Below are 24,832 nucleotides of genomic sequence, written 5' to 3'. Positions count from 1 at the left end.
ATCCCAGGGGAAAGATAACACCTTCACCGGCATTTCCACAGCAGCCTCACAACAGGCTTCATGGAAGAAGGGGCTCTATAGCCAACGAAGTCTGCGAAATGCTGCAAACTCGGTTCCTTTTGACAACGCATTCTGTGCTGCAGTGCACGGTACCTCCGAGGCTCCGACTCCCCTGGTGAAGAACCTGTTTAACTTAGAAGCTCTCCCACTTACTTAACTATGAAATCAATCTTGCTTTCTTGTTTTTATTCTGGGTTGTTACAAGATTCCTATTGACATCACATGAAAATAGTATTTCATAGAGCACACTTTAAAAATGCTGCCTTCATTACGATCAGTTATCTCTGTGATGGGAATAAATGCTGCCTTCATTACGATCAGTTATCTCTCCCTTCACAGGACACAAAGGGACATGCGTGAAGGGAGAGGAAAGTCAAGAGAAGAATAGGAAGTGTTTAAGGTGACCATTGAGGCCCCGAACACAATGTCACAGTCGTGCCAGGGCCCAGGCCAGGGCCAGTCGTGGCCATCACTGCAGACATTACTTTGACTTGGTTTTCCTGCCTAGAAAGCCCAGCCATTAGCAAGGGCAGTGATCGGACTGGAAGTAGCAGTTTTGCATCTTCATGTGATCTGGGGTAGAGAGGAAGAGAAAGGGGCGTTTGGGCAGCAACCCTTGTTCAAATGGATGTGGAAAGAGGAAAGAAACCAGGTAGGAGAGAAATGGGGCAACTGAGGCAACAGGGAGGCAGAAGCTCTGGCCATGGGAACCTAAGGGTGGAAGGCAAAGGACAGGGGGGAGTAGAAAGTGAAGGGTCGTGACAGGTCAGGTAGGAACTACCAAACCTACCTGCTACCTGAGCCATGAAACCAAGGCTTTGGGCTGGGGAGACGCGGGAGAGCGATCAAATGATAAGGTCCGTGAGTCCCAGCTCTGGCTTCTCAAGCCAATCCCACTAAGAGCCAAAGTGGGCTGAAGACATGGAGTAGAAAGAGCTGGGACAGGTGCCCGCTTTTAAGGTTTTGGGTTGTCTTTCTTGCCTCCCACAGGTAGTTTCTGCTGTTGGGGCCCTCACTGCCCCAAGGGGCTGCATTTCCCCAAGTTGTGGGGAGAGCCCTGGGGTGACTACAAGTGGGCCCAGGCTGAGACTCTAACCCTGCTGCTTTAGGAAACATCACAGTGGTTCTGAAAGCACAGGGGTAGCAGGAAAGGACCGTGGGTAGTGCAGAAGCCAGAGCAGGGAGGGGCTGTGAGGGGGCTTCCGCTTGCTGTCAGATGTTCTGCTTCTGGCATGCAGAGCCACTGGGAAATCTTTGGCAAGCCAAGGCAACTTCGCAATGCTAGAGGCTGAAAACAAGATATGCAACCCATTGGGGAGTATCTCTCACAATGAAGTATAAAAATAGCTGATTCCCCTTCTGGGGGTACCTTCAGATAGCTTGTCAATATCAGTGTAAAAGTCATGTAAAAACCGCAAATGTTTTCATAACTTACACATATTGTTTATTATTGAGTGAGATGAGGGAGAGGGCAATAGGACAACTCCCTTTATAAGAATGCGAACTTTCCAAATTGCTGTTCCATGGTGAACTAAGCCCAGAACAATGACCAACTGGGGCAAAGTTGTGCCCCGGGATAGTGCCTGGAATTCATTAGTAAATGCATTTAAAAATAAATCGCTGTCAGACTGCGTTTGCCCCGGGGAAATGGTTAAAATGATATGCCCGGGCTTGCAGGGGGTGAATCTCAATATGTCCAAGTTTACTGGCTGGAATGGTGACCCTGGTCTCTCAGAGTCATGACTTTGCTGAGTCAGCAGGAACTGTGGGAGCTGAGGACCTGAGCCGACAGCAACCCCGAATCAGAAACAGGTCTGTAGCTGGTTTGGGGTCCAGGAGTGGCTTTAGGTCGCTTATTCCTTTGCATAAATCAGAATATCACCCGAACATAGACCTCTCTCTGAAATGAAGGGCACACAGTCAGAGGAGTGTTGGCTGGGTGTGTTTCTCTACGTTGTCGTGAGCATGTGGAGGAACCAATGCTGACACAAGGGGTGTGTGCCTGTGTTCACGCTGCCGACACCATTTCTCTGAGTGGGTTACACAAGCACAATGGTTTGGATCTTGTGAATGGAACAACATGATTACCCCATGGTATTGCACGTCTCCAATTCCAAATGAGCACGATGGCAAAAACTATACGAAAACGCAGAAAGAATAATAACTCACACAATGTCACGGAAGTCATGCAAAGTGGAAGAAAATGACTTTAAAAAAAAATGGGCAAGCAACAGACACTATAAATAAAAGAAAGCCAATGCATACAATTCTAAAATCATTCTTACCTTCTTCAGTCATTGTGTCATAATATTTTAGTTTTCCATATGATCCAAGTTCTACAACATCACAGTAAAAGACACAAAGATAAGGAACGAGCTGTAATGCAAGAACTTTGTTTTTACACATTCTTAGTTAATCAGATTCAGAGTTACTGTCAAACTCCTCAATCGTAACTATACAGAGATGTGCAAACACGGGTCATGTGGCAGACAGTTCTCACGCCCATCTTCAGAAATCACTGAAAACATACTATTCCACTGCGGGTAGCATGTCTGCATTACAGAACAGGGCACAGTGATTTTCACATCTGATGAAACAAAATACTCGGCAAAGATAACCCCGCACCAGGTCGACCCTAGCCCTATAATTTTTATAGAGGTGTAAAAGTCAGTGAGTCCCAGCTCTGGCTTCTCAAGCCAATCCCACTAAGCGCCAAAGTGGGCTGACACTCCAAGAGAGAGGCTGAATGAGAACAAGGTCCGGGCCCCCTGAGGCCTTGCCGTGGAGCAGCAAGTCCCAGACGTTGATGTCACAGTCCTGCTGCAACAGAACGACTTCCCAGAGATTGAGGAAGGCTAGCCGGGAAAACCAAAAGTGAAAAACCAGGTTCTAAACTTCCCTTTACACTCTCACCTAGCATTTTAGACAGAAAACACTGAATACGAATGGTGCAGCGTACTGGGAGGAGCTGTGAGAAGTGCAGCGTGCTCTGGGAGGAAGAGAGAAGCAAGCGTATTTCCAGGGAAGACCACCTGGCTCAGGCAGGTGACAGAGCCGCCACAGCTCCCAGACCAAGGCATCGCCTGCTGCTGGTGGACTGCAGGCGGCAGGCGATGACCAGCAGCCTCTGTGTGCAGATCCCCAAAGGCCTGGCTGTGATGGAAACCACTGGCAGAAAGCCAGCTGTTCCGCGTCAGCTGGTGGGAGTGGCAGCTTGGGTGGGGGAAGAGATGGGAATGTATCCTTTCTTTTTTCTTTCTTTTTTTTTTTTTTACTTGTTCTAAAGTAGAAACTTTATCTGAAAATTCCAGATTTTTAAAGCAACATTTGTAAGCAGGTTAAAAAAATAAAATTTTTCTTGTTGTGACAACACTCTCCCAATACACTTCAAGCAATTAATTAGACTCAAGAGACATCCCTGTGGTTCTGCAGAAAGCTTCCATGGCTCATTAACTTGGGCAGCCATGGAAAACCCACATATGAATCATCTAATAATGGATGGGTTTTGTGTTTGAGATGAAAGCTCCAGCTTAAAACACAATAATATTCTTCTAGTTTATATTTATATTAGACATTCTTTATATATCCTTTTGCCACATGTCTCAAATTTTACCTAATGCTGTTTTAACACACCAATACGAAATAATGCTTTGGGAAGAAAAATCACCTCATCTTTATGTTTCTACAAAAAGCAGCCTATTCTGGATTTTGTAAGATGCATGATAAAGGATGCAAATGCTTCAATAAAAAATTGAATTTTGTGAAAATAACAAGAAAGTCTTTTAATGATTCTGGGGATTGCCTTCAGTGAAATGTATAATTTTTTGGATTTTAAGAACAGAAGTCTGTTACATGCATGACATTCCACAAGTTTAGAATTGGTAAATGATCTAAATAGCTTCATAAATATTAAACATGCTCATAATGGCTTTACACATTGTGTGTGTGTGTGTGTGTGTGTGTGTGTGTGTGTGTGTGTGTGTGTGGTCTTGCAATAGTGGATGGATTATATCAGCCAACTAATTTTTTAACCTCTACTCCTTCCCTGAGGTAAAACAGCAGAATAAGCAGCTGGCATAATCTATTATTTGTTCAGGAAGCAGAATATGGGCAGCTCTGTGTTTGCAAAATCGGGCATAAAGCATATCCTACAGTGAAGACGCACTGTTGCATTTTATGAACCTTTTTCGATGCAACCTCTCTGTACTCACACACCTGTTTCCAAACTGTCACACATCCACTTGTGGCAGAAATGATTATGCTTTACCTTGTCTCTTGTGGAACCAGGTATAAATAAATACAATTGTATTCTTTAATTATTTTACTTTTATGTCGTCGAAAGTGGAACTGTTTGTGCCTGGCATAGCTCACACATTCTCACTGCTGTGACAATGTCTAGATTGTTTCTGAGTTGCTTCCTTGGATGGTGAATGGGGCAGGGACAAGAACTGAACAGAACATATTAAAATGGGCTAAAAATGGTGGAAGAGAAGGAATAAGAGTAGTGAAAAGCTGAATAACAATAGGCGACATAGCAACGCAAAGCACAGTGAGGAAGGAGGGCAAGGGGACAATACCTGCCCAAGTGAAGGGAGCTGTGTTTGCTGCCCACTGAGGAGAAGGCAGAGAAGAGTGTGAAGAGAACCAGCCTGCTAGAACGGGGGCGGGGGGGGGGGAGGTTCACACCGACAGCAATGGGATGGTGAGACAGTGAACTCATCGCTCCGTGTTTTCAAGGGGACAGGGCAGTATCTCCAAGAGCCCAGACGCTCTCCCCTGAACCAGGGCTTCAGGGGGTGCAGGAAGAGAGGTGTGATAGGCGACTAGGATGAACACAACATGCACATATCTGTCAGAGCACACGGTGCACCTACGGCCCATGGACACCTCATGGAAAGTGGTCTCAGCCACTGTGACCTCCAGTCAGCACACTCCCTGTGGAGAACAACCGAGGCACCTGTAGCATCACTGGATCAGGGTTCAAACTGGTCCTAATCCAAGCTGAGTTTCTTTGGGATAGGAGGAGAGAAGTGAGGGAGTTCAAGAGAGTGCCGTTGAATACTACCTAGCAACGTCTATTGTATCAACTAAGAGGCAGCCAGGATCAGAAGAGGGATGAATCACCAGGCAGTTTCATCCTGGGTACCACATGGTGCCCCTTCTCTATAACATTTCTCTAAGAAGCCCACACAGCCTAAGAAAGCATTCCAGAACCCAGTGGGGTTTGGGATGGGCTGTAAGCTGATCATGAATGCTGCCTATCATGGTGACCACACTTGGCTTCCATGCCATGTGGACAGCCCGGGGCCACAGGCATCCAAGCTCCCAGCTCCCTAGGAAGGGTGGAACCTGTGTCATTCCTCAGTCCACTTCCTTCCAGGTATTGTCAGCAACATCACTACCAGGCTTTAAGATTCTCTGAGTTCTTGTCCATACTTCATAGTTGATGAGTCAAGGGAAGGGTCTTGTCTTTAGTCTCAAAGAATCTGTGAGTAAGAACTAGTTTTTGTGGCTCCTAATTTTCCTTTCTGAATGAGAGCCTGGGCACAGATTCCTCCTTCCAACACTGACTTTCTCAGCTCCACTTCTGAGGTCTATTGCATTCTCAACCTCTTTTCAGCAAATCTCCCAGATAGGAGTAGCAGAAAAATAACTTTTCACATTTCAGGCCTCAAAATTCTGACCAAAAAAACAAAACAAAACAAAAACCCACAGAAAGTCAATAGAAGCATCTATGCTTTCCATTTAAGTAGAATGGAAAGTAGGTGTAGAGAAATCAATGAGAATTAAGTATTTCTTACTTAAGTGGCTGATGGAAAAATATGTAAGTTTTTTAAAAAAAATAAAAGAATTGCTTCATTTTTCATTGGTTTGAACTGAACGTGAATACCTAAAAATTAAGGCTTTCTCAATGCAGACAGTAGTTGCTTGGTAATGACTAATAACTACCAAAGAAGTTTGTATAGCTACTAGATTGTATCACACCCATGGAAGGATTATTTTCAATAGTGAGTGGAAGTTGAAAATATGGACTTTGAAGCCAAGGTGTACTTTTGAACCCCAAGTCTGCTACTTATTAGCTGTGTGACTTTGAGCAAATTGGTTTGACCTTTCTGAGCCTTCAGGTCCTCAGCTATAAAGGGACATAATTGTATGACCCCCAAAAAGTCGTGGTGGAGAGTAGATGAGATAACGACACCCACCAAACAATCAATAAAAGGCAGCTTTTTATTGTAAGCGCCACAAAGAAGAGTAAGGGAGAACCCATGGGCCATGGAGCAGAGCATTTAGACCACTTGGTATGTTACACAGGTTTGATAAAACAAATTCTATACTACTTATAGAGGGTTTTTAAAAATATATTTTATTGATTTTTTCTTTAACAGAGAGGAAGGGAGAGGGATAGAGAGTTAGAAACATCGATGAGAGAGAAACATCGATCAGCTGCCTCTTGCACACCCCCTACTGGGGATGTGCCCGCAACCAAGGTACATGCCCTTGACCGGAATCGAACCTGGGACCCTTGAGTCCGCAGGCCGACGCTCTATCCACTGAGCCAAACCGGTTTTGGCTGAACCTGGGACTCTTGAGTCCGCAGGCCAACGCTCTATCCACTGAGCCAAACGGGTTAGGGCTTCTTATAGAGGTTTTAAGTAGATCACTGTTGTTCAGCAACAAAATATATCTGCCATGTCGGGAAAGATGCTTAAAGGAAATTTCTCCATCAGTCCTGCTCTTCTACTCTCAGATCTATGGGGAATATTAAACCAAGAGCACAACCATGGGAGCAGGATGTGACAAGTGGACTCTTCATGCATCTGACCACCACTTATCCAGCGCTGGACCTTCTCATATTTACACACAAGCCTGTCTCTTGAACCGCATTGTCCATATTTTGGCGGCAGAGACCCTATTCCTCCCTAGGTCCCTCCCAACAGAGCCTAGGACAGTGCTCTCCTCACATTAGGTGCTCCCCTATACTTTTAATGAAGTATACAAATGCACAGTCTCAAATGACAGTGAGGTTTAGGGTGCTTTGGTTTGCTGAACTTCCCTGGACTTAGTCAGGAACACAGACACAGAGTCTGAAGCTTCTTGACTGTTGACACCACATCATCACTATCAAGGTTAAGAGTGCTCCTGAGTGAGACAGACAAGACAGTCAATCCACAGCGTGGCTCCACTGCTGACAAGTTGGGCGGTCCTCTCTGAGCCTCAGTTCTTTCTTTTGTCAAATGGGGACAAGAGCAATACATACCTATTCTTAGGGCATTTTTTTTTTGATGATCAGGTGAGAGCATGTCTATTAAGCACTTTGCATTGGGGTGCCAAAGACATCTTTAATAATTGGTATCCCTCTTCATTTCCTGCCACAGGCCCAACATGAACATCTAACTCAGTCCAGTGTAGTTAAATCCTATCCAAACTCTAATTATTTCCGTGTGTGGGTACTGATGTCAATGTCTATTCTTGACATGTGCAAGTCAACAAACCCCCCTAGACTTCTTCTCTTAAATGCAAGGAAGACTATCAAAAGGAGAACTTCTGATTTAGTGAAAGGCTGCCTGGCTCCTCTAGAACCATGTTTCGCAGTATTTACATTTTAGCCTTAAGGTGATATTTAAATTTGTGTTTCTTTTTATTATCGGGTGAAAGTGTTTGTTTTAATGTTTTGTGAATGGGTAGTATGAGAGTTGAGTACTTGTAATTTCCCATCCCACTTCCTACAAACACGGCATTTATATTTGTAGATCTATACCCTATTTAAGTTTCTTACAGGCTATCTGTATTAAACATTTTTCACTTGTTTCCTCATGTGAAAAATTTTCACCAAATTAAACATGAATTATGAGTTCAATATTTTCTAATGCAGCCCCATTTTCAACTTTTTGTTTGATTTCATGTCAAAAAATGCATGGGCCACCAAAATTAATTGCTTTCCATTAAAAGGCTTTTTTTGTTCATTATCCTTTTATATCAAATGTTCATGCCAAGGCAACTAATTTTTTTTTTTAACTAATAAGAAACATTAAGAGATTGAGGCTAAGTGAGGGAACAACCACAAATCCTCACTTCTTACTCAAGTCAGAAGGAAAGGAATATATTAACCTTCAAATTCAAAAATTTCACTCAAAAAAAGCTTTGAAAGTACTGACTCATTGCAACAGCTCTGCTTAACATTCTGTGGGGGATTGATGTTCATATGTTAAACTTCCCTAAGAGGCTCCTAACTGTGTACACATTTGCCCAGGGACAGCTGTACTCAACATGTGGTAACACATGTATGTCACACTCAAGGTGTCAACAGAGATGATTCTGCCCTACGGAGTTCTTTTCACATCCAGCTCTTCCAAATCTATGCTAATGAGTACTTCTGTTTCTTCTGTGAGATTCAAATCTCTCACTTGGGCTTTTGGAAGCAAGGCGAGAACTTTGCAAAATGAAAATGAAGGGCTGAACTTGTGGTTAATCATGTATCTATCAGCTACTAAGTTTCAAGCAGGATTTATGAACATATACACACAGCTATCTCTTAGAAATTTACCACCTCATTTCCATGCCTTCCAAATCTAGCCCCTTCATGAAACAAGTTTCCTGCAAACCCAGACACAGTGGTTTGTTATTGTCTCCTCCACTCCCCACATGCATTTCCTTGTTTATTTCCATCTGCTGATATCATTCAAGGCCCCAGCCCCAAGGAAATATTGATGCAACATCAGTGGTCAAATCAGGAGTCAGCGTGATCATTAGCATCTGGCCCAGTGCCTAGAACACAGTAGGCATTCTGACAAAGCAGCAATGATCCACAGGGAACAGGTATGCAGAAGAGCAAAGTGGGCTGGGACAACATTAGAGAAGGGTGGTGATTTTGGAAAATTGGACGGTACTGCCTAAAAAAGGAGCCGCAGTCACACAGCTCTACCTTCATGAGCGAATGCAGACACAGTATTGATAGATCTTCTGTAATTATTCAAGGGAAGCCAGATATTTGGATTTTTATGTAAAAAAATCCTTATTTTTAAATGTTGGCAACTAATTCCAAATTAAAAAAACACACACACATGTTGGGTCATATTTGGCTCATCAATTTGTAACCTTTGGTTTAAAACCAGGTTAATTAATCCAATTTTCTTGTAAATATTAACTGAATGAATGAATGAATGAATGAACAAGTGAGACCAGCTAGGCTGTTGGAACTGGGAGGGGTCCTTGCTAGGTAACCTTTCTCCAAGAAGGTCAAGGACTCTGGCTCACCTTCTTGTCACGTTCAAAGCTTATCTGGTGTAGGTACACAATCTGCTCACCTCTGGCTCTGGAAAGGGCTGAGCCTCATCACCTCAGACTCCATGAAGGTGGAGCCCATGTCGGGCTGATGGAGCTGCTATGATCCCATGACTAACTTCCTCCTTAATGCATGTCCTTGCCCAGGTAGTTGTGCCATCAGACAAGTAATTAGAGTGATGTTTGTTTGTTTGTCCTAAATCTTATTTTGGGGAGTAATGAAAGTTGCCTAGTAGGTGTAACTGTTCCCAATTATCTTGAAGGGAAATATCTGGATTATGGAAAATACAGTGGAAGGTTCTGTAAAGTCGGTTAGGATCACAGAGGGAGGTACCATATAATTATATGGGAATTATCATCCTCGAACAGTGAACAATAATGTCTGGTCATTACTGTGGATCATCCAGATGGCTCATAATGAAATGCCCAAGTGAGTCCCCAGATACTCTGACTCTTAGAAACTTGTCACCTAATTTGCAGCCTTGCTCCTCTGTGGCGTTGCTTAGCAATATCAATGGTTACTGATTTCTGTCCTGTGAGGAGCTGACTCAGGCCATATTTCACTGCAATTTACATGCTCTGGATGATCAAGCAAGAAAAATGGAACCTGGGTGTGCTGTTCTGCTGCCTTCCGTTTGAGGTGGGTTGGGGTAGGGGTGGGGGAGAGTCCAGGATAGAGCAAGCAGGTTTCTGTAAAGGACTTTTTAAAGAAAACAAGGAGCAACTAAGCAAGAGAATCAACCCCAAACTGTGGCTAAAAAAAAAAAAAAAAAAAAAAAAATTCCTGGCTTTTATGAGTATCCTTTTAATTATGCGATTACAAACCTCAGTAACAACCTTAAGGTAATTTTAACACTCATGCTTTGTCACAATGTTTTTCCCCCCGAAAGGGGATGGAAGAAGGCAAATGACAGAATAGCATGACAGTACCATCATCTATAGTTTGGAGCCTTACAGACCTTCACTTGACAACTGGACTGCCACTGAGACCATGGGCCAAGTTACTCAGCTTCTTGACACACAGTGCCCACACATATGTAACATGGAAACAATAGTAGTTGCCTTGTAGGGTTGTGGTGAGAATTACAGGTACTTACATAATTGGCACATAATATGCATTGAACATATGGTAGGTATTATTAATGGCTTTAAGGCATCTATTGGTTTTCCTTCAAATAAATCACGGTGTGTCCATAGATAGTGTTCTTCTAATCGTCACAAAACTGGAGTGAACCTGGGTTTAGGAGACCTTATCACCATGACGCTGAATAAGGAGATCTTATAGCACAGCATAAGTTTGGGGGCCAAGAGATGCGAGTTATAATCCAGATTTTACTTACGAGCTGTGTGACTTTGTAGTAAGCTACTCAGCCTTAGTTTCCTCATCTGTAAAATGGGGTTAATTATAGTATTTCCTTACTGTGTTGTTGTAAGGGGCTTTATACAACGCCTGGAACACTGGAAGTCCTCAATATATGTCAGCCATCATTCTATGACTGGGCCATAGCCCAGTGAGTAATGAGTATCCAGGCTAACATAAGTCACAACAAGTAACCACCAGAATTAGAACCTTGTTCTAGCATTCTTTTCATGCGTTTATTGTAGGAGAAACAGGTTAAAGAAGAATGACAAAATAATGACTCATTATGTTATGCCAAAGGAAATCTATGAATGTCATAGTCCAGTGATGGGCAACCTTTTGAGCTTGGTGTGTCAAACTTCGCCAAAAAAACTGAGCATAACTCGGGTAGTGTGTCACTTTGAGGAAAAAACATTATTTCGCAAATGTTTCATCCTCAGGAGCAGCAAATGTTTCATCCTCGGCATGCGGCCGCCTCAGCGGCCGCGTGTCATCAGAAATGGCTACGCGTGTCAGTGCTGACACGCGTGTCATAGGTTCGCCATCACTGTCATAGTCTATTGTATTATCTGATTTCAGGCACACAAAGACTATTGGCATTATTTAAAAGACAGTACAAAACAGGGAAAAAGGTAATATGAAGATCTTTAAGTTTTTATTTTCAAAAGGAAAGCTCAAAGGGGATCCTGTTTGGAAAAGTGATGATGTCTACTGGTTAAGAGAGTGAGTGCTGGGGTCCAACAAATCTGGATTTGAACCTGCTGGACTCCATCTTACTTCCCTTGTGTCCTTGGGAAAATTATCTAACTACTCTAACTTTCAGTGTCCCTGTCTGTAAAATGGTATCATAGAAGAGGTTATAATATAATCAGGTTATAATATGATATAATCATGGGAAAACTGAATGAGTTACTCTATACTGAGTAACCAGATTATTATGATCTCTGAACACATAATAATCTGGCCACTCAGTGTATTTGTATCTCAAATGGGTACCAAAAGTATTCTAGACTTTTGCTGGAGATCAACCACCTATTTGCCCTGAGCTTTCTATCAGCCAGTGCAAAGGGGAAAACTGATCAGGTGCACGATTTATAATACCTTTGATATCAAATAAAGGACGTACTCCAGAGAAGTACACTGAGTGGCCAGATTATTATGCGTTCAGAGATCATAATAATCTGGCCAATCAGTGTATATGAAATGCTCATCACAGTGTCTGGCACAGAGAAGTATTCAATCAATGGTAGTTACTCCAGTTGTCATTATCATTTCCTCCATGGCCATGAACTCAGAGTCCTAGATGAATATACAATAGTTTTTCTGGTATCCTCTTTTTCAGCTGGAGTTTCAAGTGAGAAAATGATATTGAACATGGTGAAAGAATATTGTTTGAATGGCAAAGAACATAGATAGATACCATTCATGTAACATTTGGAATTTATTTCTTATTTCAGAAAATCTGTTCGAGTTCTTCTAATAGCAAGTTTCTAAAACATATTACTAATAATTGTGTGTGTGTGTGTGTGTGTGTGTGTGTGTGTGTGTGTAAGGGTTTAGAAAGTTAACATTTTCACTAAAGGACATCTAACATCTTGGGTCAATTTTCGCATTTCTCTAAGTTGAAAGATTATGTTTACAAAATCAAGCAGAAAATACTTTTTGAGTAAGTCTTATCAAATCTGGGTTGGGGAACACAGCATATTTATTGCTAAGTCTTAAAAATGGCAAAATATTTTATTCTCTTCCCCTGCCCCTTTTAAAAAAAGAACTTAGGAGGTGGTGCATACAGATAGGCCCAAGATCTTTCATAGAAATGTGAGTTTGGTTATAGTACACGTGACTAAGATACACAGGGCTGGGCCTAAAGTAATACTCATCCTAATATATAAAAACCCTGGGTCCGTCATCCACAACGACTGGAGGCTCGGCCAACCATAAGTCAGTCCTGCAGTCAGCCCTGGGTTGCCGTGGCGACCCAGCACTGACTGCCAGGCTGTGGGCGCCTCAGCCGAGGCAACCCATCACTGACTGCCAAGGGGGCTGCGATCAGGCCCGGACAGAGGCCGGGAGAGAAAAGCAGGGTCTGATCACAGCCCCTGTAGCAGTCAGTGCTGGGTCAGTATGGCGGAAGTCAGTCCTGCAGTCAATGAACATAGGGTCAATTAACATTAAGTGAACATAGGGTCAATTAATATCTCTTTGAGAGGAGTTGAGAATATAAAGTACCGTGTAGAGCAATTACTTATATTATTTCACATAAAACTCTTTTCAACTAAGATATTTTCCTTTATTTAAAATGTATCTTTATTGTTGAAAGTATTACAGATGTTCCTTTGTTTCAGTTTTTCCCCCCCCATTGATCTCCTCCACCCTGCACCCGCCCCTTCCAGGCCTTCGCCAGACTATTGTCTGTGTCCATGGGCTATTCCTATCTAATACATAAAAATCTAGAAAGATTTAGAGAAAATAAAAGATATGCCAGGTAAATATTGAACAGAAGAGCTGAAGTTGCTGCATGAATACTGGATACAGGCTTGAAGCCAAAACACAACTCATGAGATAAAGTTAGTCATTGTAACATAACAAAAGGTTCCTTTCACTAAAGAGATAAGATGGTTCCCAATACTTACACACATAATAGAACAGTGTGGGGGTTCAGAATGAGCCTCACCAAGATGTGTCTCAGTGGTATGCAGATTTTTGAGCTAAGGGCAATTTTAGTTTCAGGCCCAAGTGAAAATTCTGCCCCTCCCTTTAACTACCTAAAAAAAATTGAATTAGAGGCCTTGCCCATAATAACACATTATCCTATATAATAAAAGGCTAATATGCAAATGACTGAACAGTAGAACGACTGGTTGCTATGACACGCACTGACCACCAGGGGGCAGATGCTCAATGCAGGAGCTGTCCCCTGGTGGTCAATGTGCTCCCACAGGGGGAATGCTGCTCAGCCAGAAGCTGGGCTCATGGCTGGCTAGCGCAGCAGCAGTGGTGGGAGCCTCTCCCGCCTCCACGGCAGTGCTAAGGATGTCTGGAGCAGGCCTAAGCCATCTGTTGGACATCCCCTGAGGGCTCCCAGACTGCGAGAGGGTGCAGTCCGGGCTGAGGGACCCGCCCCTCCCCCCGAGTGCACAAATTTCATGCACCAGGCCTCTAGTGTTTCTATAAGCCTCACCCACAACCCAACTTGTCAAAAAGCCCTATCAATTCTGCCCCCAAATAGCCTCAATTCTGTCTTTTCTGTAGCATTCCCACTTCCCCACCTTACTCAGAGGCATTGCCGAGGCTTCTGAAATAGTCTCATTTGAACTCGTTTCCTCATCTTTCTTACCACCTACTGTCTCCCAGCACTTGTCACCAAACTTTCACATTGTTACAAGGGTAAGCCTTTCAAAATGCAAACTGAAAATACAGCTCAAAATCCCACGTATACTGTCTTTATGTGTAAGGGATTTTATTAGGTCTGCTACTTGGAAGCCAGTTTTGAGGTTCCCTCCTGCGCACAGCATTCTGGAATGGCCCGGTCCCTGGTGTAAGTCACTTCCTCCGGTTGTGGGTTGTGTGCTCATCAAGTACCTCCACCTGTTTGCTCTCTGCCCTTTCAGGCAAGGGATCAAGAACTCATTTTGTTAATGCGGGCACCCAGCAGAGTTCCTGGCACAGGCAGGTGATTAAGTGCTGCTGGACTGAATTAAAATCTGTATTTAATAGTGCTGTGCTAATCTCTTCAGCTTAGTTGCCTTCCGTACTGAGGCCTATGCTTCCTCCCATTTTAGGGTTCTCATGCTGCAGTCTCGAATATTCTGCCTTCAGTATCCCTGTGGGGAGGGAGCCTGTGAAGGGAACATGGATGCGGCCTCAACTCCTGACATCACCTTCAGTGCTTCTGTGAAGCAGGAGAACTGACATCACCCCAGCGCCACCAGCAGTGATAGCATGGCAGGGCGGTCCGGTCCTAGAACCAGAGGCAGGAACACTGGTGCACAGAACGGATGCCGCTTGCTGGCCAGAGAACTTGGATGTTCTCCCGAATCCCTTCCTGCGGCCTGGCGGGATTTAGTGGCTTCTGCCTGACACAGGGAACCAGTACTAAATTATACCCAGCTGTGGGGTGAGCACAGCTGAGCCTCACCGTCTGCTGCACCGGGCACTTAACAATATCAGAAAGGCATACAGGAAAAGTGTCCTAAGGGGAGGAGGAAAAAGCAATAAAGTGAAAAAAAGAAAAAAAGAAGACCAACAAAAAAACAACCCCAACCTTCCAACCGGGGAAAAAGGGCAAGGGGTGAAGAGAGAAGAATGAGAAAGCAAGAGAATTTGAGAACAGAATGAAACGGAGGGAAAAAAGACTGGAAGACAGAAAGGAAATTAATGCCACTGATGTGGAAGTGATTCAAATGAAAAGCTATCCTCACACTATGTATTATTCTACACTGGAGTGTTGTCCAGGATGTCACTTTATTGAATACATGGGTCCCTACCACAATGGGAACAATCACCCAAACTCACAAAGAACTTAAAGGAGCAAATCGAAAGTAGAGTGAATGTTCACGCAATCCTCTAAATTTCATGGGTTTGAAGTGTAAGTCCATCTACCAGTATTCCCACTTAAATACCATATTGTATAAAGTGGGACTATACAAGTGAGTTTAAAAATCCAGGATGCAAAGATAGGGCAGAAGATTAAGGTATGTTTCACAGAAAGTCCAGAGTGCACCTCAGATTAAATAGCAAATGTCTGCCAGTGAACCAGAGACCTGATGATGTAGGAGGATGCAGGGCCTCATAACCCGCATGTGTACAAATGTTTTGGCAGGATGGAAAAAATTAGTACAGTAACTGCTTTTCTAGATTTTTATCAATATGTTGGGAATAATTTTTTTTTTTTTTTAGTCTGCCCAACTATGGATCCAGATGAAGTTGAGACTTTGGGGAAGGAAATGAGTTGAGTACCATGTCACCTTGATTTCCTTCCTTTGCACAAAGGACGCGAATACTTTTTAAATACAGGAACTATAAGAATACGGCTTCAGGTTAACTTTTGCTCAACTGAAATCCAGATTGCCAAAAAGACAGGTTTAGCAGGATTTAAAAAACTTGGGCACATTGTGAATAGGCCTCTTTTAAAGGAAAAATACAGAAAAGATAATTCACTGATTTACTACTGAACCACTGTAAACTGCCTAAAAATGTAATGGTTTTAAAACCAAAAAACTTGATTTATTTGGCAAACACCTACATAGCACTAATGAGGTGCCAGGACCGGTCCACACTCCACTGATAACTGATGTATCAGCGGGCCCTGGGAAAATGAAAGTGCTTTTTCAGCTTCAATGATCGCCTCCATCCTTTGGTACCTGTGACAGCTGCTTTCTATCTCTGGGAACTCCGAGTCCTCCCTCTGAAGCAGTTCTAACTGCATCTTTGAGCATGTGATAAGTTCAAGACGGAGCTGCAAATTTATGGATGCTCCTTTGTCCTTTTCCATCTTTGTCTATGTTTATACTCAAATGCCATCAAAATCAATTTTTCAGTCACATGTCTTTGTGTCCTTTACTTGAAAACAAACTGGAGGGAGGGAAGGAGAAAGGGAGGAAGGGAGAAAGAGAGAACCCATTCCCACATTCAGAAACATTTATTTTAGTAAAGCCGTTCACATTCTCTTCATGCCCCAAGTGAAATTTATTTACAATGTGTACAACACACAAGACAGATTCAATTTCAACCATCTCTGACGTTCAAATCTGAGCGTAATGCTTTACTATTCCCCAAAGAGAGGAGCTCTTTAACTTGTCCCTGCGTTTGCTCTATGAGAGGCATTAATAGCCTTCTTTCCTCTACCCAGGCATTTAAGCTACTGTCATCTTATTAAAAACACGGCCAGTAGATCGGATTTTCTTCTTCTCCAAGAGAAGATTTTCACTCCTGTTGCCTATTTGCTTACCAGCTGAGGCTGCATGCAACATCTTTCTTGCTAATTTAAACTGATCTATGATTTGGGGTAGAAAGAAAAGGCACAACACTGTCTGTCAGGGACAACTTCTCCATATTTTGAATAAAATAGGCATGAAAATGACTTTCCTCTGGGATCAAATGGCAATTTAAGAAAGCTCATATCGAAGCTGTTTTTAAAAATAGAAGCATCTGAAAGAAATAAAAAGCCTGTGAAGTGGAAAAGAAATGCAGATGATCTCACAAAAATACCTCCACATAGACGGGCAAGGGCTGGATATTTACACGGACAATGAAGCCTTCGGGAGACACAGGAGAAGGAGGCCCATGCCCTACGGGCTCCTGGTGGAAAGTTTTGCCAGGAAAATAGCAGGGATCTTTTTCATAGTCATGGCTTCCTTCCAGGCAAATAACAAGCAGGGTTCTGATCATGCCTAATATAGCATACTATGAAACAAAACTACATTACATGGGAAAAAAAAGAAGCTGGGGAAATAAGTTCTGCTGTTTGGTGAGAAGAAAAGAAACGCCAGCAAGCAAGTGAAAGTTTGATCCTGGTGTCAGCATCAGGTTTACACTCAGTGTACACTGAGTGGCCAGATTATTATGATCTCTGAACGTATAATAATCTGGCCATTCAGTGTATATCCTATATAATAAAAGGCTAATATGCAAATTGTCCCCTTGACCAGGAGTTAGACCAGCAGGCAGGCTGGCCAACTGCCCATGTCCCCTCCCCCTGGCCAGGCTGGCTGGACCCCACCCATGCACGAATTCATGCACTGGGCCTCTAATACACACACACACACACACACACACACACACACACACACACACACACACACTGAGTGGCCATATTATTATGCATTCAGAGATCATAATAATCTGGCCACTCAGTGTATATGCTAAAGAACTGGGAAGATTTAAAAAAAATGGAGACATGTATGGCTCTGTGCAGAGAGGATGGGCGAGTGTGGCTATGGTGAGAGTCCTGTGTGGGCGACTGTGGGTAGATAACATTCAGGCTCCGAAGGCAAACTGAGGGGCTGGTGACTGGGTAAGTAATGTCACTCTCTGAACCCCAGTTTCCTCCGAGGTAAAACAGAGCAATTCCCACAGCCACTGCTGAGAGAGAATTATGAGATGATGATCAGAATTTTATATCAACCATTATTTAGATAGTCTTCTATGTTCTCCAGAAATGATTATTTATTGTTTTGCCATAACATTCTTAAACATTTCCTTTGGGCAAATCCTTGGTACTTCATGGTTTTGTCACATTTGTGAGTGGGGTATTTATTTCTTTTATGTTATTGCTGGTCTAGAGAAAGGTGATTGAACCCGGCACACCGATAAAGGATCTGACATGAGTGAACTCTTTTAAAAAAATTAAATTTATTGGTGAGTGAACTCTTAATAGTTCTAACAGTTAAAAAAGAACGATTTACTCTTCCCTGTGGGAGTTCCTTTATCAGTGGGGTTCTGCTGTTAATAAAAATGTTTTTTTGAAAACCCATGGTCTAGGGTAAGGAAGGATGGTAAAAAATAGATATTTACTACTCATTTGTGAGGCTTTTCCCTTCAAAATGTCCTGAAATTCAGGTCACCGAAGTTGCTTGTTCATATCCCACGGCCTGAGCCAGATTGATAAAGGACCGGCAGAGATAGTATCAGGATGCCAAGTAGCCGCTGAAGAGGGAAATGAGCGAGCAACACTGTCCTTCAGAAAGGCCGGAGCCATGCTCTCAGGACACCCCTGACTGATCTGGATGTAGCAGGAATGTGTTGGATATAAAGTGAAAATAGCAGAGACCAGCTGATAACATGACGTGAATTTACCATGGGAAAATTTCCTCATCTTTATAATAGCAAATAAGACAGTGAGTATGATGTCATTTTCAGACATCTCATTACAGAATTCTGATGTTGTGTCATGAAAAAACAGCCTCGCCCTAGCTGGTTTGGCTCAGTGGATAGAGTGTCGACCTGCGGACTGAAGGGTCCCAGGTTCAATTTCAGTGAAGGGCTTGTACCTTGGTTGAAGGCACATCCCCAGCAGGGGGAATGCAGGAGGGAGCTGATTGATGTTTCTCTCTCATCGATGTTTCTAACTCTCTATCCCTCTCCCTTCCTCTCTGTAAAATAATCAATAAAATATATTTTTAAAAAAATTAAAAAAGAAAAAGAAAAAACAGCCTCAAAGGAATTACAGAACAGGCATGGGGACCTGCTGTTCCAAACCATCTCAAGCCCCGAGTTAAATAATCCTTCAATTACAGGCCCACGAAGCAACTATTATTCCTACTCTTGTGTTTCTTAAGGTATCAGGTTCACTTATTTGTTAAATTTTGCTATTATTAATAAAATTGTTGTTATAATGGAAAAAAATGTAAATCAAAATTTGAAAATCTAAAAGGAAAGAGAAATTACTAGAATTGTAGAGAGAATGCAAGAATCCATAGAAACTGAATGAAGAGCTTCTTTTGCAGTTTCCTTCTTAAACACAGCTTAATGCCAAATTATGTGGTAGGTGCTATTTTACAGGTGTTTGAATTTGTAAAATAAAGAAATGGTTAAAACAACGAACTTCTTAGAATCTTGTAATTTTTTGAATATATAAAATTAGGTCCATGGGATACAACAACAAAAAAATCCAACAGTATATCAAAGGGAAGAAAAGGAAAGGAAAGAAAAGAAGAACAAAAAGTTGGAAAGGAAAGAGTAAGAAGTGAACAGGAGAACTCAAGAAGATGAGAGGCACAGAGCAAACATTTCTCACTGCAGCAGCAGTTTCAGAACTAGAGGGAGATTTATCCAATCATCTAGCAAATATTGGCTGGGCATCTACTTAATTAATGTCAGTGCCTTCCCAGAGGCTGGGGATACTACGGTGGCCACAGCAGACACGATTGTTATTTACCACTATATAGACAACCATCACGGGAATGGGACTTTGTTGGTCACAACCAAAGAGCCTTTGACAGGACATGGGTTAAGACAATCTACATGGCTAGAGACATTCAGTTCTCCAGCAGAAAAAATTATAAAAGCAAGCACTCAATTAATCTATTCCACAAATACTTATTTGGGCCCATATGTTCTGGGCCCTGGAGATAGGTTAGAGCCTGCCCCATGTCGTGCCATGCTGGAGATATAAGGGTGGAGACAGGCAGCAAAAAACAACTAAACCCATTCATGATGATAAGTGTTATGGAGAAATACAGAGCAGGGCAAGGGAAACCCAGAAACGTGTTTTATTATCACTATTTTGGTGTTGCTATTTTCCAAAGGTTGATTGAGTAAGGTCTCTTTGATCAGGTGGCGTTTGAAGGCTGAGTTGAAGGAAGGGAGGGTAGAAGCCATTTGGTTGTCTGGGGGGAGAAGGAACATATGCAAAGACCCTGGGGCAGGAGTGTGTTTGTAGTTTGTGAGAAGGGGCAGCCAGAGAAGTGAAGCAAAGGGAAAGACACAGGAGAGGAGAGTAGGGCTGAGAGAGAGGAGGAAAGGAGGGGGGGAGGGCAGAGTAAAGCAGAGAAGAAGGGAAGAGGGGAGAGGCACAGAGAGGAAGGTGGAGAGGCAGGTCATAGGAGGCCTGAGGGCCAATGTAAATACTAGGCCTTTTCCTGTTGGTGAGATGGTTTTGAGCAGAGATGGGCCATAATTCACTTGTGTTTGGGATTCTCAGATGACAGGTTTTAGTGCACGTCTTTTCTGGGGAGGATTCAGGGGCACTGTGTAAAAGTTGGATCCATGGGCCAGTAGAGAGCCCTTTAAAAGAGAAGAAGAAGGGGCACATCACATCTCTTCTCTGTAAATCAGGAGTCGGAAGAGTCAGGAGGAAGGTTCCTAGGGATGGGAAGATGAAGGGGGACACATCTGACCTGCACTGGCTCTACCATGGAGTTCCACGTTTGCGGAGGCAGAGCGCCCAGTGCTGGCTCCTTTGGAAGTCAGGGGGGTTACTTAGCCCCACTTTGGCCCATGTGATAGAGGCAAAGTCTGCCTCTGGGGACACTAAGCTTTTCCTGATAAAAAAGACCGCTGCACTGTCTTCTCCTTCCAGAATACAGATATGGAAGCGGGAGCAGCTGCCATCCTATGAGGATGAGAATGAGAATGAGAACGAGAAAAACACTCTCTGGATGAAAGAATGAAGAAACAGGAGGCTGGTCCCTAATGACAACTGTTCACTATTGGGCTTCCTGTTAAATAAGAAAAATAATACCCTAAAAAGTGACTGAGGCCAATTTAAAAAGGCCTTCTACTGTATGATTCCAAATATATGACATTCTAGAAAAGGCCAAACTATGGAGATAGTAAAATGATTAGTGGTTTGGAAGGTTGTGGGGGAGAGATGAATAGGCAGAGCACAGAGAATTTTTAGGGCAGAGAAAATGCTCTGTATAACATTACAATGATGGATATAGGATAATTATGCATTTTTCCAAACCCATGGAATGTACGACACCAAGAATGAACCCTAAAATAAACTATGGTCGTTGAGTGATTATGATGTGTCAATGTAGGGTCATCCTTGTTTAAAAATGTACTGTTCTGGTGTGTGATGTACATGGGAGGATATGCATGTGTTGGGGCAGATAGTACATGAGAAATCTCTATACCTTCCTCTCACTGTTGTAAACCTAAAAGTGCTCTAAAAACAAAGTCTTAAAAAATTTATTAAGTTGAACCACTACAATTAAGTTTTATTGCATGAACTGAATGCAATTTTAACTGAAAAATCATTGCCAATAGTCACTGAGAAGTAATTATATACTTTTGGGGTATTATTGTATTGAATACTCACCACAAGCTTCTGATAGTAGAACTATCATTATTCCCTTTTACAGATGAAGAAACTAAGGCTCTAAAAGGCTGAGTAATAGTAATCATGAACTTACACTGGTGGTGCTATCAATCCCATTTTACAAGTGGAAAAACTGAGGCCCAATGAGGTTGAGAAACTTGCTCAAGGTCTCATAGCAAGCGGCTGAGCAAGGCAGTCTGACTCTTGAACCACATGCTGACCACACAGGCTACATGGCCAAACTCTAATGCTATTCTATCTGTCCTGTTCCCATATCAATGTCTCCACTGTCATCACCCAGTCACTGGGCTCTGCCAGAGTTGCAGAGTTGCCTATGGGATTCCTTTTCCTGTGTAGGTTAGTACCCATGACATCCAGGCCAGGTAGGTCAACAGTAATTGCATGTGCTTGAGCAAAGGCCAAGTGATGAGAGCAAGGTGCACGGGGGACTCATGAGCGGGGGTTGCAGTGCTGGGTGCGGGGGAATTGAGGGGAGAGCTAAGGCTACCACAGGTTTTGCTGCAAAGGCTTATGTATGGGAAATTCACATGTTACAGACGGAATGAATGACTGGTTTAGGGATAGGTCCAGGCTCCTGGTATTTATGCTGGTACCTACACCAGGAGAAAAAGGAACACTGAGTTGGACGTGAGGTTACACAAGGCACCAGAGTAACATGAGAACTATAAACCCAGACCTTGAATCAGAAAGATACAGGTTCACATTCTTGGCTCTGCCATTTACTTCTTGTAAATGGGAGGATATGCATGTGTGTGAGGCAAGACACATCCTCTTTATACATCAACATCCTTCTCTGAAAAATGGAGTAGTAGGGCAGAGGAAGAAAAATGGCGACGGAATAGAGTCGGGTTTGGAGTCTGTTCCTGGGGCGGAGTGTAGGAGCAGCAGAGGCTCGCAGAGGGAGTGTATGTGGGCAAGCCAAGGGACAGCTAAACTCCAGGAGAAGGCGGGGGAGTGCTGGGCAGTGTTCCTCTGACCGCGCAGCACCCACAGGGGCTGGGTCCCCTCCTGGAGCTGCGGGCTCGCCGGGCGCCTCGCCATCTTGCAAGGAAAGGAGGATTTTAGGGGAAACCTGACTTTCCGCGACAACTGCAAACACTGAACTGCTGGGAGCACCAGACCACCGGTCCCCTATCAGCACAAACATTTGGATTCAAAGAAACTCTTCACTGCACCACGGAAAGGTCAGATTTTGTCTGAAATAAGCTGCGGTTTCTGATCCCCGCGGTGGGTGAGGGAGGCGCTGGGTGAGGGAAGCGCGGCAGCCGCAGGACCGGCAGGAGCCGGGAGGTCTGTGCCTAGAAAAATCAGCGGCAGTTGGAACTGCCGTGACCCGTGAATGAGGAGGGGGGTCTTCTGAGCTGCTAACAGAAGTGACCTCTTGAAAGCAACTCATTTTAATCTGACGAGGAGGGTCAGACTAAGAATTTTCAAAGGAGTGCAGGCTCCTTAGTCTGGGGCACAGACCCACGGTCCGCACACCTGGGCTCTTTCCGACTCTGATTGCTAAGCCCAATACAGAGGTAAACCCAGGTGGAAACCCTGAAAGACTGCAGGGGGAAGGTGTTTTTTCGGAACCTGGGGCCAGAGCTGCGTGTGACCATCAGAGAGGCAGCTCTGAGGCGCACATCTCCACAAACCTGTAGTGAGTGCCATAGAAGGGGGAAAAAAAAAAAAAAAGAAAAAAGAGCTAGAGAGGCCCAGAAGTCAATTCAGAAACACTGCCACCCAGGGGCTGAAACGCTAATTGTCTCTGGTGTAATCAAAAATAAATACGAGAAATTAAGACAGGGCTGGCTTAAAAAGCAGGACTGGCTTCCAACACTGAGGAGCCCTGGAATGAAGCTGAACTGAAATACCGCCCAGACTGGGAAAAAGGCGTACCAAACAGAATAATAGAGGAAGTGAATGACAGCCGCTACTGCACATTTTAGTCTTCCTATTTTTTAATTTTCAATTCTTTTTTCAATTTTTTAAATTTTTTATTCTCATATTTTTTTATTTTCATTTTTTGCATCTTTTACTTAAGAAACTAATATTTTTTTCTTTTTCCTCACTTGATTTTCACCTTTTTAATTATTACATTTTTATTTTCAATCAGCACTATTATTACTATTATTTTACTTTTTTTTTTTTTTTTTTAATGTCATTTGATTTTCTCTTTCTTTTATTTTTGGATTAGTGTCCTACATTCGATTTGCATCTTTCCCTTACAATCGCTTTACCCTATCTCAAAGCTAACATTATGCCATCACTCTCCTAACCTTTCCCCTTTTGGTCCCAGTTTATCTTAACCCTTTCTGGCTTTAGATTTTCCCTACTTTTTCAGTTTACTCCCTGCTAAAACTTCACCCTACTTATATATCTAATTCCCAACCCCCTGCTCCAAATCCATACAAACCTCTCTCTACGCTACCTTTAAAAAATTATTTTTCTCTCGGGCCTTTTGTTGTTGTTTGCTTGAATGTTGATTAGATTGAATTTTTATGCTTTTTTATGAGATTGTTTAGATTATTCTTTTTGTTGGTTTGGTTGGTTCTTTTCTTTGCTTTGTTTTTGTTTGTTTTTAACTTTTGTTTTCCCTTGCCTCACTTGATATTAGCTGCTGTTGCAGTTTGTATTAATCTCCAGGCTCGTGTTGCTGGAATTTGCTGGGAATAGTGGTTGTTCTAGTGGAGTTTACTCCCCATATATATAGTTTGTTCCCCTTTTCTCTCTTAGTATCATTCTTGTCTCTCTTACTTTTTATTTCTTTTCTTTTTCTTTTCTGTTATTTCTTTTCTTTCTTTCTGCTCTTTTCCCAAGTTCAGATTCACACTCTTTGTTGTTGTTTTTTTCTTCGTTGTTGTTCTTTCTTTTTACTCTCCCTCTTCCACTCCTATTCCCTAATTTGTCTTTCTCTGGTGGTTACCTTTATTGGAGGTTATTAATATCGTGAATACAATTCTGTTCAGTGCCTTGTCAGTTGTGCCTGGTTGTGTTGTATTTTATACCTTTAAATCAACGCCAGAGAGAGAAATCTATATAACCAGGCATCCGGAGAAGAGAGACCATGGGGAGACAAAGAAACAGCCCCCACAGGAAAGAGAAGCAGGCATCACCAGAAAAGGAAGTAAACGATTTAGAGGCAAACAACCTATCAGAGAAAGAATTCAGAGAAATGGTCATAAAGTGGCTGAAAAGGATGGAAGACAAATTCGACAATATGAGTAAGAACCAAGAAGAAATGAAGAAGAACCAAGAAGAAATGAAAAGTGACATCGCTGCTGTAAAGAACTCAATAGAAAGCATCAAGAGTAGACTAGATGAAGCGGAGGACCGCATAAGTGAGCTAGAAGACAAGA

General features: G+C 42.8%; 1 protein-coding gene across 1 annotated transcript in view; it reads right to left on the bottom strand.

Annotated features, from left to right (window-relative positions):
• SLC24A2 (solute carrier family 24 member 2) overlaps nucleotides 1-24,832 on the bottom strand; it is a 230,521-nt gene that overhangs the window by 59,667 nt on the left and 146,022 nt on the right. Inside the window, exon 5 of the mRNA XM_028150743.2 lies at nucleotides 2,346-2,396. Within this exon, the coding sequence (XP_028006544.2) occupies nucleotides 2,346-2,396 (51 nt within the window). The remainder of the gene's footprint in view (nucleotides 1-2,345; nucleotides 2,397-24,832) is intronic.

Source organism: Eptesicus fuscus, chromosome 15 (assembly GCF_027574615.1).
Source record: "Eptesicus fuscus isolate TK198812 chromosome 15, DD_ASM_mEF_20220401, whole genome shotgun sequence".
NCBI lineage: Eukaryota > Metazoa > Chordata > Mammalia > Chiroptera > Vespertilionidae > Eptesicus > Eptesicus fuscus.
This window is presented reverse-complemented; position numbering and strand designations above follow the sequence as displayed.